The sequence below is a fragment of the Lithobates pipiens genome, unplaced genomic scaffold (assembly GCF_037356315.1).
Source record: "Lithobates pipiens isolate NorthernLeopardFrog02 unplaced genomic scaffold, aLitPip1_a1.2 Scaffold_13, whole genome shotgun sequence".
Taxonomy (NCBI): Eukaryota; Metazoa; Chordata; class Amphibia; order Anura; family Ranidae; genus Lithobates; species Lithobates pipiens.
This window is the reverse complement of record NW_027507718.1, coordinates 383,046,490-383,064,434: the sequence shown is the minus strand read 5'-3', so window position 1 is coordinate 383,064,434 and position 17,945 is coordinate 383,046,490. Positions and strand designations below refer to the sequence as shown.

The 17,945-nt window shown below is 45.1% G+C and overlaps 1 protein-coding gene across 2 annotated transcripts in view; it reads left to right on the top strand.

The window, feature by feature from the left end:
* The first annotated feature begins 1,487 nt into the window (after nucleotides 1-1,487).
* Nucleotides 1,488-17,945, top strand: part of DCTD (dCMP deaminase) — a 25,987-nt gene continuing 9,529 nt past the window's right edge. The window contains exons 1-3 of one of the 2 annotated variants that reach the window (XM_077477270.1): nucleotides 1,488-1,640; nucleotides 3,673-3,784; nucleotides 6,465-6,600. In XM_077477270.1, coding sequence (XP_077333396.1) covers nucleotides 1,603-1,640; nucleotides 3,673-3,784; nucleotides 6,465-6,600 — 286 coding nt within the window. In that variant the 5' untranslated portion in view covers nucleotides 1,488-1,602. Of the gene's footprint in view, nucleotides 1,641-1,678; nucleotides 1,704-3,672; nucleotides 3,785-6,464; nucleotides 6,601-17,945 lie in introns of those variants that run through there. The other variant, XM_077477271.1, reaches the window with a different exon arrangement.

Here is a 17,945-nt window from a genome sequence, read left to right as displayed (position 1 = left end):
ACCCAGTGCATGTCACACTGCACCCCAGTATACATCACACTGAACCCCAGTGCACGTCACACTGCGCCCCAGTATACCCAGTGCACGTCACACTGCGCCCCAGTATACCCAGTGCACGTCACACTGAACCGCATTGTACACAGTGCATGTTACACCGCTCCCCAGTGCACGTCACACTGCACCCCAGTATACCCAGTGCACGTCACACTGCGCCCCAGTATACCCAGTGCACGTCACACTGCGCCCCAGTATACCCAGTGCACGTCACACTGCGCCCCAGTATACCCAGTGCACGTCACACTGCGCCCCAGTATACGTCACACTGAACCCCAGTGAACGTCAGGCCACGTCCTAGTGTACCCAGTGCACGTCACATTGCGCCCCAGTATACCCAGCGCATGTCACACTGCACCCCAGTGCATGTCACGCCACACCCGTGTACACAGTGCACCTCACCCCAGTGTACACAGTGCACACCTCACACCGCGCCCCAGTGTACGTCACACTGCACCCCAGTATACCTAGTACACTTCACACTGCGCCCCAGTATATGTCACACTATACCCAGTGCCCGTCACATTGCGCCCCAGTATACCCAGTGCATGTCACACCGCACCCCAGTGTACACCTCACGCCGTGCCCCAGTGTACCCAGTGCATGTCACACTGAACCCCAGTGTACACCTCACACCGCACCCCAGTGTACACAGTGCACCTCACCCCAGTATAGCCAGTGTACGTCACATCGCGCCCTAGTATAGCCAGTGCACGTCACCCCAGTATACCCAGTGCACGTCACTGCGCCCCAGTATACCCAGTGCACGTCACACTGCGCCCCAGTATACATCACACTGAACCCCAGTGCACGGCACACTGTGCCCCAGTATACGTCACAATGCGCCCCCGTATACCCAGTGCATATCCCACTATACCCAGTGCCCATCACATTGCGCCCCAGTATACCAGGTGCATGTCACACTGCACCCCAGTGCATGTCACGTCGAGCCCGAGTATACATAGTGCACCTCACACCGCGCCCCAGTATAGCCAGTGCACGTCACACTGTGCCCCAGTATACCCAGTGCACGTCACACTGTGCCCCAGTATACCCAGTGCACGTCACATTGTGCCCCAGTATACCCAGTGCATGTCACACTGCACCCCAGTATACATCACACCGCGCCCCAGTATACCCAACGCACGTCACACTGAACCCCAGTATACCAGACTACACCTTACTCTGCACACCACTAGATCAAACTACTACTCACACTGCAGCTCAACACTCCCACCCCATCAATCCAACCCACACCTCATTTTGCATCCCACTGCTGCTTTTCTTGCATTCCAGTACCCTAGCACCTAAACCCTCTCCCTCCCGGGACTTCTTCCTCATTTACACACTCTCTCTTCTACGCTCCCAGCTGAGCTGGCTCGTCTCCCAACTCCGCCCCCTGAAGGGTCACCTGAAACAGTCACATGACGATGAAATTACCCCGCCCCCTCCCTCCTTTAACCAACTAGAGCGCAGGAAAGCGGAATGTAGACGAGGAGGACGGTGCCGTGGTGTCGGAGCTGGAAGTTGGAGTGTTCGGTGTGTAGGATGAGCGAGGAGGAGGCGCCGGTGACCCCCAGCACTGGGTAATCTGCACACTGTATAGGACCGGCCTATAGACACGTGTGCCCGGCTTGTCCTGCCATGTGGTCAGACTTCTCTCCTACCTTCCGCATATCCCCGGTGTGATCACATGATCCACCATCATTGCACATATCCCAGTCTGTATACAGTGAGCAGACTGCATGTAATGCTGGACATACACTGTACGATCTGATTGTAACTTTATCACTCATGTGGAGGACAGCTAGTAATGCAATCACTTATTATCTGACCAGACAGACCCTCATACTGCATTTACTGACAAGCCATAACATTATCACTAAGAATTGGCTCAGGTGTGTTTGCAACCCCACATACCTGCGCCCGCCAGGAAGCTGACACTGCTAATAATGGGCAGTAAGACCTTTACCCAATCTGCGGCTGCCTGTGATTGGTGCTGTGCAGTGTCAGCTTCCTTGCGGGCGAACAAGCCTGAGCCCAGCCTTAATTATGAATACCCAAATAAGAGAGATGGACTCCGGTGTGTTTGGGATCCCACCTGCCCGATCATGTCAGGAAGCCAACACTAGACCGCTAATCACAGGCAGTGAGATATTTCCTGTACTGTGCGGCTGTGGACCGGGAAATATCACCCTGCCTGCGATTAGCGGTCTACAGTATCGGCTTTCCTGGTGGGATCAGGCAGGTGGGATCCCCAACATGCCCAAGTCCATTCCTACCGAATATTATTGACTATGCCCCACTTTTTGCCACCAAAACAGCCCTGATCCATTGAGGCACAAACGCCTCTAGACCTCTGAAGGTATGCTGTGGTATCTGACACCAAGCTGTCACCAACAGATCCTGTAAGTTCTCTAAAGTTGTGAGGTAGGGCCACCATGGATCGGACTTGTTTTTCCAGCACATCCAACAGATGCTCAATTAAATTGAGTTCTGAAGATTTTTGAGGCCAAGCCAACACCTCAAACCTTTTATTGTGTTCCTCAAACCATTCTTGAACCGTTTTGTGTGGCAAGGTACATGCTGAAAAGGCCAATGCCATCAGGGAATACTATTTCCATAAAAGGGTGTACTTGGTAGCACAATGTTTAGGTAGGTGTCCAGTAACATTCATATGAATGGCAGGACCAAGGTTTCCCAACAGAACATTACTCAAAGCACCACTCTGTCCCTACCAGCTTGTCTTCTTCCCATAATTCATCTTGGTTCCATCTCTTCCCCAGATAAGCGATGCTTACTCACCCGACCATCCACATGATGCAAAAGGAAACGTGATTCATCAGAACAGGCCTCCATCTTCCATTGCTCCGTAGTCCAGTTCTAATGCACACATGCCCATTTTAGGTGCTTTTGGGCTGTGGACAGGGGTAGAGTTGCCACCTCATCCCTTTAAACCCGGACATATACACAGGTCCTGAGGCTAATTTAATGCAGATAAGGCACCAAGTGAGTTTTATTACCACCTTAATCAGCCTCAGAACCTGTGTAATTAATATGTGTTCGGTTTTAAAGGGATGAGGTGGCAACCCTAGACACAGGCCAGCATTGGAACCCTGACCTTTCTGCTGCTATGCAGACCCATACACAGCAAACTGCAACGCTCGTTTTTGTCTGCTTTCAGCACATCAATTCAGGGATAACATGTTTACTTACTGCCTAATCTATCCTATGGACTTTTAAATGCCATTGTATTAACATAATCGATGTTCTTCAATTTCGATTTTAGTGTTCGTAATGTCATGACTGATCGGTGTAGCTGGTGGTAGATCTAATAGAGATTGTACAGTGTATGGCTAGCCTAGCATATTGTTCCCGGAGAATGAGCATTCCATATGTATGATAAATCTCTCCATCTCTGAACATGCTTCATCTAGAATTCTCACCTGCATAACATTATGGAAATCTGTTCATTAGCGTTATTTCCAATTGTCCTGGGATGGAATGGAGAGGGTACCTTGGGAATAGAATTGACAGCTATCAATATTTACGTTGTTTACATGCTGATTTATTTTTTAAGGTTCACTGCACTTCTCCGATTTGCATTTTGCTTTATAGGCAATCAGTGGATGTAATGTGCAAAAAGCGGGAAGATTACTTAGAATGGTGTGAATATTTTATGGCCGTCGCCTTTTTATCGGCTCAGAGAAGTAAAGATCCCAGTTCCCAAGTAAGTGCATTTATTTCATTAAGTCTGTCAATGTTCATATTGTGCTCACATGCTTCTATACTGCTATGTGGAGGTTTGATATAGAGGAAAGTCTTCATAAAGAATTATTAAACCTGGTCTATTATCGAATTTGGAAAAACAGACAGTATTTGTGTAAAAAAAAAAAAATAAAATAAAAAAAAAAAAAATTCTTCCCTAGTCCCTGCATGTTTTTAAGCCCCATACACACTATTATATTTTCTGCTGATTTTTGTCTTCAGATTTACCAAAACCATGTAGTGCAAGGTTCCTTTCTGACTGCATACACATTGAAACTCCTAAGATTTGACCTCATATTATATGGTTTTGGTAAATCTGGAGGAAAAAATCAGCAGAAAATCTGTGATAGTATGGGGCTTTAGAATTGTCCCATGGCCTTGTTAACGTTCCTCTTTACCAGAGGTGGGCTCACCTTTATTGACCGAGATGCAGGTCCACTGTAGTGCCTGGTTTTTTTTTTTTTTTTTTTTTTTTTTAACCAGGGGGCAGGGAGTGGTTAGTGTAGCAGTGGGTGTGACCACCTGTGCTTCAGGGCTTGGGCGTCTTCCTTGCTTCCAGGAAGGAAAGAATGTTCTGGAAGAGGGGCAGGCCCTAGAACTGGAGTGGCAGGCAGCTCATGTGAGGAGCCCTGACCAATCCCCAACTGGAATTGGCAGAGGGCAGGCCTCCCATATAAGCTGAGGTAACAGGCCACTTGGAGGAGATGGCACCACTATCTGGGGGGGAGGGTTGTGCACTGATTGTGAGAGGAGGCCTGGGAGAACTGAGGGAAATTCACCCTTACACTGTCATGGGTTAAGTCCTCATCTTTACATGGTCATTGATGAGTTCCGGGAGCAGAGGGGCAGGAGAAGCTGTTGGAACGTACGGTCCGGTTAAGTTCTCTATCATGGATTTGGGGCAGAGAAAGATCGATGAGTGTGTGTACCACAGTGGAGAGCTGGTGTTAGGTACCTGGGTGGTGAGCCTGACTTGGTGGAAGAAGACTTCTCTTACGACTCTGGTTCAGGGCCCACTGGAGTGAAGACAGTGGTCCCGTGAGCGCAGCGGGGTAGGAGTGTCTGAGCTGGATGCAGCAGTTGATGCAGGAAGTGTAGATGGTCCTCCGGATGGCTGGAACTGCAGAAACTGGCAGAAGCTGGCAGAGTAGGTAGAGCAGGAGGACAAACAGCAAGCTGGGTAGAAGGCACAGGAACAGCAGCAGTGGATCCTGGATAGACTCGGCACACTTGGAACAAGCAGAGGGTTGGTCAGGCAGTAACAGCAGGTAAAGGCAAGGTCACAGGCTAGCAAAGGTTCAGCACCAAATAGGCAGTCCATAAACAGAGTCAGGCAGGAGATCAGGAGAGTCAGACGTAAGCCAGGTCAGTCAATCAGATGAACAGTTAACAGGAGTCTCAGGTACAAGCTGCAGACAAACAGCACTGAACAAATGCAGCTGTACCTTTTTTTTGAATGGGGCCACTGGCGCTTGTGTGCGCGCGTGTCTGAGGTGCGTACTGGCGCACACACACACGCGCCGATTGCTTAACGGTGCGCATTCACACACACAGATCCGCCCGCAAAGCATGAGCAGAGCTCTGACAGCTGGATATGGAGACATGCCAGCAAGTCTGGGAGGGAACTTCATCTTTACACAGTCATTGATGAGGAGTCCTGGAACAGAGGAGAGACTGGGGGGAATAGTGTCAAATCGATGCGGTCCGAGGGTGCAGGATTTACAGGCTGGACTAGCTGGGAACAGTAGTCCACCGTTCAGCACATGCTACTAAATTACTAGGCCTCTGGGGAGAGGAGGTACTGCTCTGGCCTAGTAGCAGCAACTAATCAGAGTCGGCATTAGAGACTATTCAGTGTGGGTTCTTTTGCATATAGAAGAGGATGTGTCAAGAAATGTAGCAGAATACATTTTGTCCTAAATTTATGAAGAAAGTTTATTTATTTGCAAAATCTTATAACAAAAAAAGAGCACAGTTGTGCATGGTAGCCAATCTGCTTTTAACTTCAGCTTGTGCAATTAAACTTTGTCAATGGAAGCTGATTGGTTTCTACAGAGAGCGGCACCAGATTTTGCACTCTCCAGTTTAAGTAAACTCATCTTTGAACATAGCATCCACGTTTTCTTGTAGTTTGAGCCCATGTTAAGATTGGGCTCAATTTGACATGTCGTATTGCCGTCAATAGCACCGTCCATATCGGTGCGACGCAGCACCGATTCCCAAAAGTAGTTCCTGCACTACTTTTGGTGACTTCAGGATCTAATTGAATAGACCTCAACCTGCACAGGTGTGTCTCAAATAACCCCCTGAAGTCGCACTGCATTGCCGGTTTAAAATTGTGCAAGTTCGGCGGAACACGATTTCTAACCTTCAAGCAGTGTGAACCTGGAGTGTTTGAGCATGAAAAACCACAAGACCATTTAAATGAAAATTATTAATTTTTTTTTAATAAATTGTCTTTTTTTTTTTTTTTTTCATTACTGCATGCTTCTGTGTAAAACTGGGCAACACACAATCCTTTACAGACTTTATACTCCCATACAAGAATTGGTTCCACACTGGAAATTAGTAATTTGCTTGAAGACTCTGCATATTCTTTGTGTGTGTGTTTTTTTTTTTTTTTTGTTTTTTTTTTTTTTTAGGTTGGAGCATGTATCGTCAATCCTGAGAACAAAATTGTTGGTATTGGATACAATGGAATGCCCAATGGATGTCCGGATGATGCACTTCCGTGGGCAAGAGCAGCAGCCGATAAGCTTGATACAAAATACCCATATGGTAGGAAATGGCGCTCGTTTTTAAGCTTTATAGAACTCTGTTTCTCTATGTTCTCCTAGTTGCAGTCACTGTTAAATATATATGTATGAGGCTGAATAAGTCTTGCAGTCTTCTCTTTTCAGTGGGATGGACTAACCTCTATTAGGACTGTAATAGTTGGTGGCCTGCCTCATCCTAGGATGGACACAGTCTAGTCTTAAAGTGGAACTCCAGAAATGATCTCTTTTGGCAAACTTAAAATCTTTACTTCTCATTGGAAGTAACCATATTTGATATCTGTGGGTAAAAGGAGGGTGGAGGGGAGGCGCTGGCTGGGGATGCTGAAAATCACTGTAGTAGCCTGTTCTACATACAGGGGTCGCCACAATTTTCTGAAGGCTGCACCATTGGCTTCCCCTCTGCATTCTCTGATTGGACAAGATGGAAACTGGGATGTCTGAATGGACACGCAGAGCTGTGACTCGGCTCCAGTGCCCCCATAGGAAGCTGCTTGCTGTGGGGGCACTCGATAGGAGGGAGGGGCCAGGAGCAGCAAAGAGACCTGGGAAGAGGAGGACCTGGGCTGCCCTGTGCAAAACCAACTGCACAGAGGAGGCAAGTATAACTTTTTTTTTTTTTTTTGCGATTCGGCACTGCATTGCTTTAACTGACAATTGCGCGGTCGTGCGACATGGCTCCCAAACAAAATTGGCGTCCTTTAAAGCTTTCTTTTGGTGGTATTTGGGAAAAAAACACGATTTTTTTTTTACATTTTGTTATAATATCCCCCAAAAATATATAACTTTTTTTTTTTTTCCTTGGTTTAGGCCGATAAGTATTCTTCTACATATTATTGGTAAAAAAAAAAAAAAAAATCTCAATAAGTGTTTGGTTTGCGCGAAAGTTATCGCGTTTACAAAATAGGGGATAGTTTATGCTATTTTTATTAATTTTATTATTTTCTTTTACTAGTAATGGCGGCGATCGATTTTTCAGGCAGGTGTTTTATCGCAGGAGATAATGTCTGTAATGCAATAAACAAACATACATTCATTCACACTAGGGTGAGTGCCCGTGTATTGTGATTAGAGATTATTGGGAGGGGCTGGGGAAAGACCCAGCTGTCATGGTGCACGTTGGCACCAATGCAAAGTCAGAGGAAGATGGAGTGTCCTAAAAAACGATTTTAAGGACTTAGGCGTTAAATTGAGGAAAAGAACCTCCAAGGTAGTATTCCCAGAAATATTACCGGTACCTCAAGCCACACCAGAGAGGCAGAGGAAGATTACGGAAGTTATAAAGTGGCTTAGGAGCTGTTGTAGAAAGAAGGGGTTCGAGTTCCTGGAGAACTGAGTGGAAGTCCTCAGTCGGTTACTGGCTCTTTAGCAGGGACAGACTGCACCTTAATGGGGAAGGTGCAGCTCGGCTGGGAGAGAAGATGGCCGAAAAGTTAGAGGGGCTTTTAAACTAGGTGACTGCGGGGGGGGGGGGGGGGGAATATAGAGCTAGCCAGCGTGCAACAAATTTCAGAAGGTAGTATTGGGGGCATTAGTGGTAGGGTGACTACAGTACCTAAATCCAAGGTAAGTAAATTAACAAATCCAAATTGCTGCCTCAGAACAACCAACAAGGAAAAAGTATGTGACCGGTCAAAACTGAGGCTTGTTCACTAATGCCAGGAGTTTGGCTGACAGGATGGGAGAACTAGAGCTTCTGTTGTAGGAGGATTTAGATTTTGTGGGAATTTCTTGGTTCAACAGCACTCGTGATTGGCTGGCAACCATTCAAGGGTATTCCCTATATTGCAGAAATGGGGAGGGTAAAAAAGGGGGAGGGTTATGCCTGTATATCAAGAATGATGTACAAGTGAATGTGAGGGACAACATCACTAATTGAGCAAGGGAGGAGGTGGAATCCTTATGGGTAGAGCTTCAAAGGGAGGAAACCAAGGGGAAAGTAATACTGGGAGTATGCTATAGTCCCTCTAACCAGAGAGAGGAGGGGGAGCCAGACCTCCTACCACAGTTTGGAATGGTGGCAAGAATGGGAAGTGTCATTATAATGGCGGATTTTAATTATCCAGACAGACTGGACAGAAGAAACAGCATTCGTCTGGGGCTCGCCATTTCCTAAATGCCTTGCAGAACAATTTCATGGATTAGATGGTAAATGCACCAAAAAGAAACACCGCGTTACTAGACCTACTGATTACTAACAATACAGACCTGATCGTGGATGTGGAAATACGGGGCAATTTGGGAACAGGTCAATTAGTTTCAGCATGTATCACAGAAATGGGTAACACAAGGGTAATACAAAGACTCTGAATTTCAAAAGAGCCAACTTCCCTAAACTGAGCTCTTTACTAGAAAATCCTAAATGGAATAAAATCCTAGGAGCAAAGAACACTGAGGAAAAAAGGGGAGTGCTTTAAGAGCATACTAAATAAAGGTATTGGCCAGTGCATCCCAATGGGAAATAAATTTAAAAGAGCTAACAAAAGTCCTGGGTGGCTTAACTGCAACGTAAAAATCCATCTAAAAGCAAATTTGAAGGCCTTCATAAAATACAAGCCTAAGGGGTCATCGTCAGCATTTCAACTTTACAAAGAATGCAACAAGAAATTTAAGTGTGCAATCAGGGCAGCTAAGATTGAACACAAAAGACACATAGCAGGGGAGAGTTAAAAAAAAAACCCCAAGAAATTCTTTATATAATCGTAAGAAAGGGAGGTCAGAATACATTGGCCCCATAAAGGATGATATAGGGAATATGGTTACAAAAGATGGAGAGATGGCAATGTTTTTGAACCTTAATCACCAGGACCAGATGGTTTTCACCCGAGGGTCCTTAAGGCGCTCAGTTAAGTGATGGCCTGACCATTGTTCCTAATTTTTATGTAGGGATGCCCGAAATTTAATTTTAGATGATTGAGCCTAAAATGGGGCGGAGCACCGCTCCCGCCCCTGGTGCCACCCATCATGGGGAATGTATAGCGCAGGAGAGCCACCTCCGCCATCTGGTTGAATAGAGCGCTGGGCACATCACAGCTTTAATTTCAATGGCTGTGTGTTCCCTGTCACGTGCCATCGCATACAGCCCCTCCCCCTTGTCCGGCGAACTGGATAGACAGATCACCCGTCCAGATTGGACGGGTGATCGGTCTATCAAAGTGCCCGGACAAGGGGGAGGGGCTGTATGTGACGGCGCGCAATGGTGAACACACAGCTATTGAATTTAAAGCTGTGATGTTCCCGGCGCTTTAGTCAACCAGACAGCGGAGGTGGCTCTCCTTTCTCCGCTGCACAGGGGGCAACACTGGCAGCACAGGGGGCATCATTGGCTGCACTTATCTCTTTTATCAAGTCCGATTATCTCTTTTATGCTGTCCAATTCTGGGCACCAGTCCTCAGGAGGGATGTGTTGGAACTGGAGAGGGTCCAGAGAAGGGCAACAAAGCTAATAAAGGGACTGGAGGGTCTAAGCTATGGGAAAAGACTGCAAGCATTGAACTTATTCTCTCTGGAGAAGAGACGCTTGAGAGGGGATTTGATTTCAATGTACATATAACGTACGAGTGACCCCCCACAATAGGGATAAAACTTTTCCGAACAAGGGAATTTAAAGATACGCGGCCATTCGTTAAAATTAGAAGAGAATCAGTTTAACCTTAAACTTCGTAGAGGGTTCTCTACTGTAAGCCCTTGTACACACGGTCGGAGATTCCAACGGAATGTGTCCGATCGGACCATATTGTCGCATAATCCGACTGTGTGTGGTCTCCATCGGACTGTTTCCGTCGGAATATCCGACGGACCAAGTTTTCTAACTTGTCTATAAAGTTTTCCGACAACATGCTCCAATCGCACATACTCCGATCATGTGTAGCCTACTCCGACGGACAAAGTGGCACGCATGCGCAGATCAAATTCCTAGACCAAAGCTACCCTGTTTCCCCTAAAATAAGACCTAGCATGAGTGTCGGTGATGGCTGCAATATAAGCCCTACCCCCCAAATAAACCCCATCCTCTTTCCCCAAAAATAAGAAGGACTTTAACTAGGGCTTATTTGGGGGGTAGGGCTTATTTTGCAGCCATCGTCGACAATCACGCTAGGTCTTATTTTAGGGGAAACGGGGTATTGGCTACTAGCCTGAACGTAGTCCCGTCGTAACGAAATAACGTCATCACGTTATGTACAATCGGATTTTCCGACAACTTTGTCCGACCATGTGTATGCAACCGTTTCGGACAAAATCCAACGGATTTGGTTGTCAGAATGTCCGACCGTGTGTACAAGGGCTAAGAATGGTAAAGATGTGGAATTCTCTTCCACATGCAGTGGTTTCAGCAGGGAGCATCGATAATTTCAAAAAGCTATTAGATGGGTGCCTAAAGGACCATAACATAAAAGGGTATACAATGTACTATTAGCACACACATAGAATTGAGTTGTATTTTTTTAAATTTTTTTTTAACCTCACCAACTATGTAACTACGGTGTTTCAGAAATGAGGAAAAAAAAAGTGTTGTGCATGGTGATACCATTCATTGTCACTGGCACCCCAAACGTGGCAAAATAGGTGTGGTGTGGTGTGTTTGTTTTTTTTTTGTTTTTTTGTTGTTTTTTTGTGTGGTAAAAGATGCTTGAAGCTTAAAAGGTGCATAAGCTACTTTGGTGCATTTTGTCCTGTGTAGAGCAGCCCATTGAGGTGAATAGGATGCCCTATGTGTGTAGCACAGAAATGTGTGTTTGAAATGCTACAGTGTAAATTCGGCCTTAGCTGCGCCTGCACACCTTTGTGTACATTCTTGGCATTTGTCAGTGCCAAAGATGGCTAAAGATTTTGAAGCCAAAAAGATGTCGGCGAGAGTGTTCTCAGATGTCCCATCCCTGGAATTTAAGCGAGTATAATTGTAATTTAAACCACTTCAATTCTGGCCTGGTTTTATTTTTTTTATTTTTTTACCCCCTTCCTGCACATGCCAATTTTCAGCTTTCAGTGCTGTCGTACTTTGACAATTGTGCGGTCGTGCAAAATTGTACCCAAAGTAAAATTTTATAATATCATCATCATTTTTTATTTTATTTTTTTCCACACAAATAAAGCTTTCTTTTGGTGGTCTTTAATCACCACGGTTTATTTTTACTAAATAAAGAAAAAAAACTGATAATTATATTAATTTTATGTTCTGTAATAAATTAGAGCTGCACGATTTTTATGCTTAGAATAAAAAGATCACGATGTAAAATCTTTCACATTTATACAAAAAAAAGGACTAACTTTAAAGGTTAGTTTTTATTCTTTTTAATTAACCACTTGCCGACCGCCGCACGACGATGTACGTCGACAGAATGGCACGGGCAGGCATATTGGCGTACATGTACGTCCCTGCCTTCCCGCGGGTCGGGGGCCCGATCGGGCCCCCGCCCGGTGCCCGCGGCGGTCGGTATTCGTTCGGGAGCGATCCCGGACGAGGGAACGGCCATTCATTCATGGCCACCCCCTCGCGATCGCTCCCGACGAATGAAAATGCTCCGTGACATCACTTCCTCTCCTGTAATGTAAACACAGGAGAGGAAGTGATGTAATCTCTCCTCCGTGTCGGTATTTTTCGTTCCGACACCGAGGAGAGAGGATCGGTGAGTTGCACCAACACGACACTACACAGTAGAACATGCCAGGCACACTCACACCCCCCCCGATCACCCCCCCAATTACCCCTGCCCCCCAGTCACAGTGACACCAATGTCTTTTTTTTTTTGCATTGGTGTCATTTGTGACTGTAATAACTGTTAGGGCAGTTAGGGTTAGCCCCCTTTAGTTCTAATGTACCCCCCTAACCCCCCCAATAAAGGTTTAACCCCGTGATCACCCCCCGTCGCCAGTGTCACTAAGGCTGGGTTCACATTGCAGCGGTTTATGAGAACGAATGTGATTCGCACCGCACTGCAGTGCAAATCACATCCGATCTCTGTGCGATTCGAGTTCAGCCATTCGCCACACCCGCCGCAAATTCGCACGGGACCCTTTTTTTGGTCCGCAGCAGAATCGGATCGCATGGGTGTTCACACCATGCGATCCAAGTTTGCAGATCGCACTGCGATATGCGAACTGATCTGGGGGTGTCATTAACATTTCACTGACACTCCCAGCAGTTCGCATAGGGCAGTGTGAACTGCCGCCGGGAGGCATGCGATGCGGGAACCCGCCGCGGATTCGTGGCGTTCCCGCATCACTCCAGTGTGAACCCAGCCTAATAAGCGATCGTTTTTCTGATCGCTGTATTAGTGTCACAGGTGACGCTAGTTAGGCAGGTAGGTATTTAGGTTCGCCGCAGCTTTTTATAGCGCCAGGGACCCCCATATACTACCGCATAAAGCCCCCTGATTGCCCCCTAGTTAACCCTTTCACCAGTGATCACCATATAACTGTTACAGGTGACGCTGGTTGGTTAGTTATTTTTTTATAGTTTCAGGGCACCCGCCATTTATTACCTAGTCTCACTAGTGTACCCCTAAATTTAGGGGTGTCTACTTTCCAAAATGGGGTCATTTGGGGGGGGGTTTGTGCCATCTTGGCATTTTATGGCCTTCAAAACTGTAATAGGTAGTGAGAAGTGAAATCAAAAATTTACGCCCTTAGAAAGCCTGAAGGCGGTGCTTGGTTTTCGGGGCCCCGTACGCGGCTAGGCTCCCAAAAAGTCCCACATATGTGGTATCCCCGTACTCAGGAGAAGCAGCAGAATTAATTTTGGGGTGTCATTTCACATATGCCCATGGCATGCGTGAGCAATATATCATTTAGTGACAACTTTGTGAAAAAAAAAAAAAAAAGTTTATAATTTTCCCGCAACTTGTGGCAAAATATAAAATATTCCATGGACTCAACATGCCTCTCAGCACATAGCTTGGGGTGTCTACTTTCTAAAATGGGGTCATTTGTGGGGGTTTTGTGCCATCTTGGCATTTTATGGCCTTCAAAACTGTAATAGGTAGTGAGGAGTGAAGTCAAATATTTACGCCCTTAGAAAACCTGAAGGCGGTTCTTGGTTTCGGGGGCCCCGTACGCGGCTAGGCTCCCAAAAAGTCCCACATATGTGGTATCCCCGTACTCAGGAGAAGCAGCAAAATTTATTTTGGGGTGTCATTTCACATATGCCAATGGCATGAGTGAGCAATATATCATTTAGTGACAACTTTGTGTAAAAAAAAAAAAAAAAAAAAAAAAATTTTTTTGTCATTATTCAATCGCTTGAGGCAAAAAAATAAAATATTCAATGGGCTCAACATGCCACTTATCAATTTCCTTAGGGGGTCTACTTTCCAAAATGGGGTCATTTGGGGGGGTTTTGTACTGCCCTGCCATTTTAGCACCTCAAGAAATGAGATAGGCAGTCGTAAACTAAAAGCTGCGTAAATTCCAGAAAACGTACCTTAGTTTGTAGATGTGACAACTTTTGCGCAAACCAATAAATATACAATTATTGACTTTTTTTTTTTACCAAAGACATGTGGCTGAATACATTTTGGCCTAAATGTATGACTAAAATTGAGTTTATTGGATTTTTCTAATAACAAAAAGTAGAAAATATCATTTTTTTTCAAAATTTGCGGTCTTTTTACGTTTATATCGCAAAAAATAAAAATCGCAGAGGCAATCAAATACCATCAAAAGAAAGCTCTATTTGTGGGAAGAAAAGGACGCAAATTTTGTTTGGGTACAACATTGCATGACCGCGCAATTACCAGTTAAAGCAGCGCAGTGCCAAATTGTAAAAAGACCTCTGGTCATTTACCAGCAAAATGGTCCGATCTGAAAGTGGTTAAAGCATTTTTTTTTATTTGCATTTGAAAGACCGCTGCGCAAATACAGTGTGACATAAATTATTGCTACATCCACCATTTAATTCTCTATGGTGTCTAACTTGAAACCAACAAATGTCAGGAGAAGGTTTAAGTGGTTAAACTTTTTTTATATAATAATTTTTTTTATATTTTATTTTTTCTAACACACTTTGCCCATAGTAACCTTGTACTACACTGGGGAAGTGAACAGGTATTTTTTTTCCTTTTAACATTATGGTTGCTTTATAGCAATTAATTTTATTGCTATATGCAAGCATTTTACTGAATGAAATCGATTTATTCCATTTGTTTTCTTGTGATTAGTCCCTTTAACACAGTCGGTGACCGGTTGCACCATAATGTAGACCCTCGAGGACATATGGCGTTCACCCAGAGGGACGAGAGGCTGGCCCAGGCCTCATTATGCCATGGACCAGGCGGCAACGGGTTAAAGAGGAAGTAAACTCACTTTTATTATTTTTATTTTATTTTTTTTAATTTTTTTTTGACTTGTACCTACAGGTAAGCCTATAGTAAGGCTTACCTGTAGGTCCTGTTAATATCTTGCAAACCTGCACATCGGTGCATGCACGCTGAAGGTCTGGCTTACCATGCCCGACCTTTAGAGCCCGTGCCGTAAACGGCAGCTCCCGCCCGAATGCTCTGGAGTGACGTCATGGCGGCTTTGGCTACTCAGTGCCGTAGCCGACAAACCTGGAAGAAACACATCGGGGAAGGTCTCGTTGGTGTGCGGGCGCCGCTTGAGGGCTTCATTCTCAGGTATTTCATAATGAGCTAGTATGCCATGCTCATGCCCTTGCTCTTGTCTTGCAGGTTTTTATTTTATTTATTTATTTTTTTGTTTCCCCCCCAGGGTTTACAACCTCTTTAAAGAGGGATTCCACCAAAAAAAAAAATATTAAAAGCCAGCAGCTATAAATACTACAGCTGCTGACTTTTTTAATAAATGGACACTCACATGTCTCGGGTTCCAGCGATGCTGAGGCCGATCGATCGCTCGGCCCTCGGCTGCTGCCGCCACCATTCTAGGTGAGGGAATCGGGAAGTGAAGCGAATCGGCTTCACTTCCCGGTTCCCTACTGCGCATGCGCGAGTAGCGCAGCGCAATAGGAATTCTCCGCGCTGTCACTGGGACCCGTGTGTGTCCCAGCAGACAGCTCGGCAGGACAGGAAATGGCGTAGACTCCCACGGGAGTCTATGCCCGGAAGTGGGTGTAAATACCTGTCTTTGACAGGTATCTCCACCCCCCCCCTCCCCCTGAAAGGTGCCAATTGTGACACCGGAGGGGGGGAGGGATCCGATCAGCGGAGGTTCCACTTTAGGGTGGAACCCCGCTTTAAGTTAACATTTGTGTTTCAGTTCTAATTTAATCAGTGCCTAAAATGATTGTAGACTGAATTTATCTCATAATATCAACCCTAAGGCTAGGTTTCATGTTTGCATAAATTGGCTGCTCTACACACCAAAGAGGCTCATGTACCTTTTTGAGTATTAAAGCGGAGTTACAGTGATAATTTAATTTTATTTTATTTTTTTATCCTAGTAGTATTTGCAATGTAATTAAAATAAGAGTATACAATGTTCTTAACAGATTCTTCAAAGATACAGTGCCTTGCGAAAGTGTTCGGCCCCCTTGAACTTTTCAACCTTTTGCCACATTTCAGGCTTCAAACATAAAGATATAACATTTTTATTTTTTGTGAAGAATCACCAACAAGTGGGACACAATTGTAAAGTGGAACAAAATCTATTGGATTTTTGAAACTTTTTTTAACTAATAAAAAAATGAAAAGTGGGGCGTGCAAAATTATTCTGCCCCCTTGCGTTAATACTTTGTAGAGCCACCTTTTGCTGCGATTACAACTGCAAGTCGCTTGGGGTATGTCTCTATCAGTTTTGCACATCGAGAGACTGAAATTCTTGCCCATTCTTCCTTGCAAAACAGCTCGAGCTCAGTGAGGTTGGATGGAGAGCGTTTGTGAACAGCAGTTTTCAGCTCTTTCCACAGATTCTCAACTGGATTCAGGTCTGGACTTTGACTTGCCCATTCTAACACCTGGATACGTTTATTTGTGAACCATTCCTTTGTAGATTTTGCTGTATGTTTGGGATCATTGTCTTTTTGGAAGATAAATCTCCGTCCCAGTTTCAGGTCTTTTGCAGACTCCAACAGGTTTTCATCCAGAATGGTCCTATATTTGGCTGTATCCATCTTCCCTTCAATTTTAACCATCTTCCCTGTCCCTGCTGAAGAAAAGCAGGCCCAAACCATGATGCTGCCACCACCATGTTTGACAGTGGGGATGGTGTGTTGAGGGTGATGAGCTGTGTTGCTTTTACGCCAAACATATCGTTTTGCATTGTGGGCAAAAAGTTTGATTTTGGTTTCACCTGACCAGAGCACCTTCTTCAACATGTTTGATGTGTCTCCCAGGTGGCTTGTGGCAAACTTTAGACAAGACTTTTTATGGATATCTTTGAGAAATGGCTTTCTTCTTGCCACTCTTCCATAAAGGCCAGATTTGTGCAGTGTACGACTGATTGTTGTCCTATGGACAGACTCTCCCACCTCAGCTGTAGTTCTCTGCAGTTCATCCAGAGTGATCTTGGGCCTCTTGGCTGCATCTCTGATCAGTCTTCTCCTTGTCTGAGCTGAAAGGTTAGAGGGACGGCCAAGTCTTGGTAGATTTGCAGTGGTCTGATACTCCCATTTTAAAATGATCGCTTGCACAGTGCTCCTTGGGATGTTTAAAGCTTGGGAAATCTTTTTGTATCCAAATCCAGCTTTAAACTTCTCCACAACAGTATTACGGACCTGCCTGGTGTGTTCCTTGGTCTTCATGATGCTCTCTGCGCTTTCAACAGAACCCTGAGACTATCACAGAGCAGGTGCATTTATACAGAGACTTGATTACACACAGGTGGATTCTATTTATCACCATCAGTCATTTAGGACAACATTGGATCATTCAGAGATCCTCGCTGAACTTCTGGAGTGAGTTTGCTGCACTGAAAGTAAAGGGGCCGAATAATTTTGCACGCACCACTTTTCAGTTTTTTATTTGCTAAAAGAGTTTAAATTATCCAATAGATTTCGTTCCACTTCACAATTGTGTCCCACTTGTTGGCGATTCTTCACAAAAAAATTAAAATTTTATATCTTTATGTTTGAAGCCGAATACTTTCGCAAGGCACTGTATATAATCCTTACTGTAATATAGGAATCCTTCGTTTGTGGCCGTTTCCATTATTAATGTGGGCATGTGAAGCCCAATCATGTTCTCTTCCTGGAGTATGCATGGAGAGGTGCATGCTGGGTAACCAACATGCACCTCTCGATCTTATGTATGTGCGATTCAACGGCGGTCGCCATTGCGGAAGGTCACGCCCAGTTATAACATCAGGAAATAATGTGATTTTGGGCACATTACTGCCCACAGGCTCATGGGAAATTGTATCATCATTTCCCAGAAGCATAGGCGAGGGAGGAAGTCT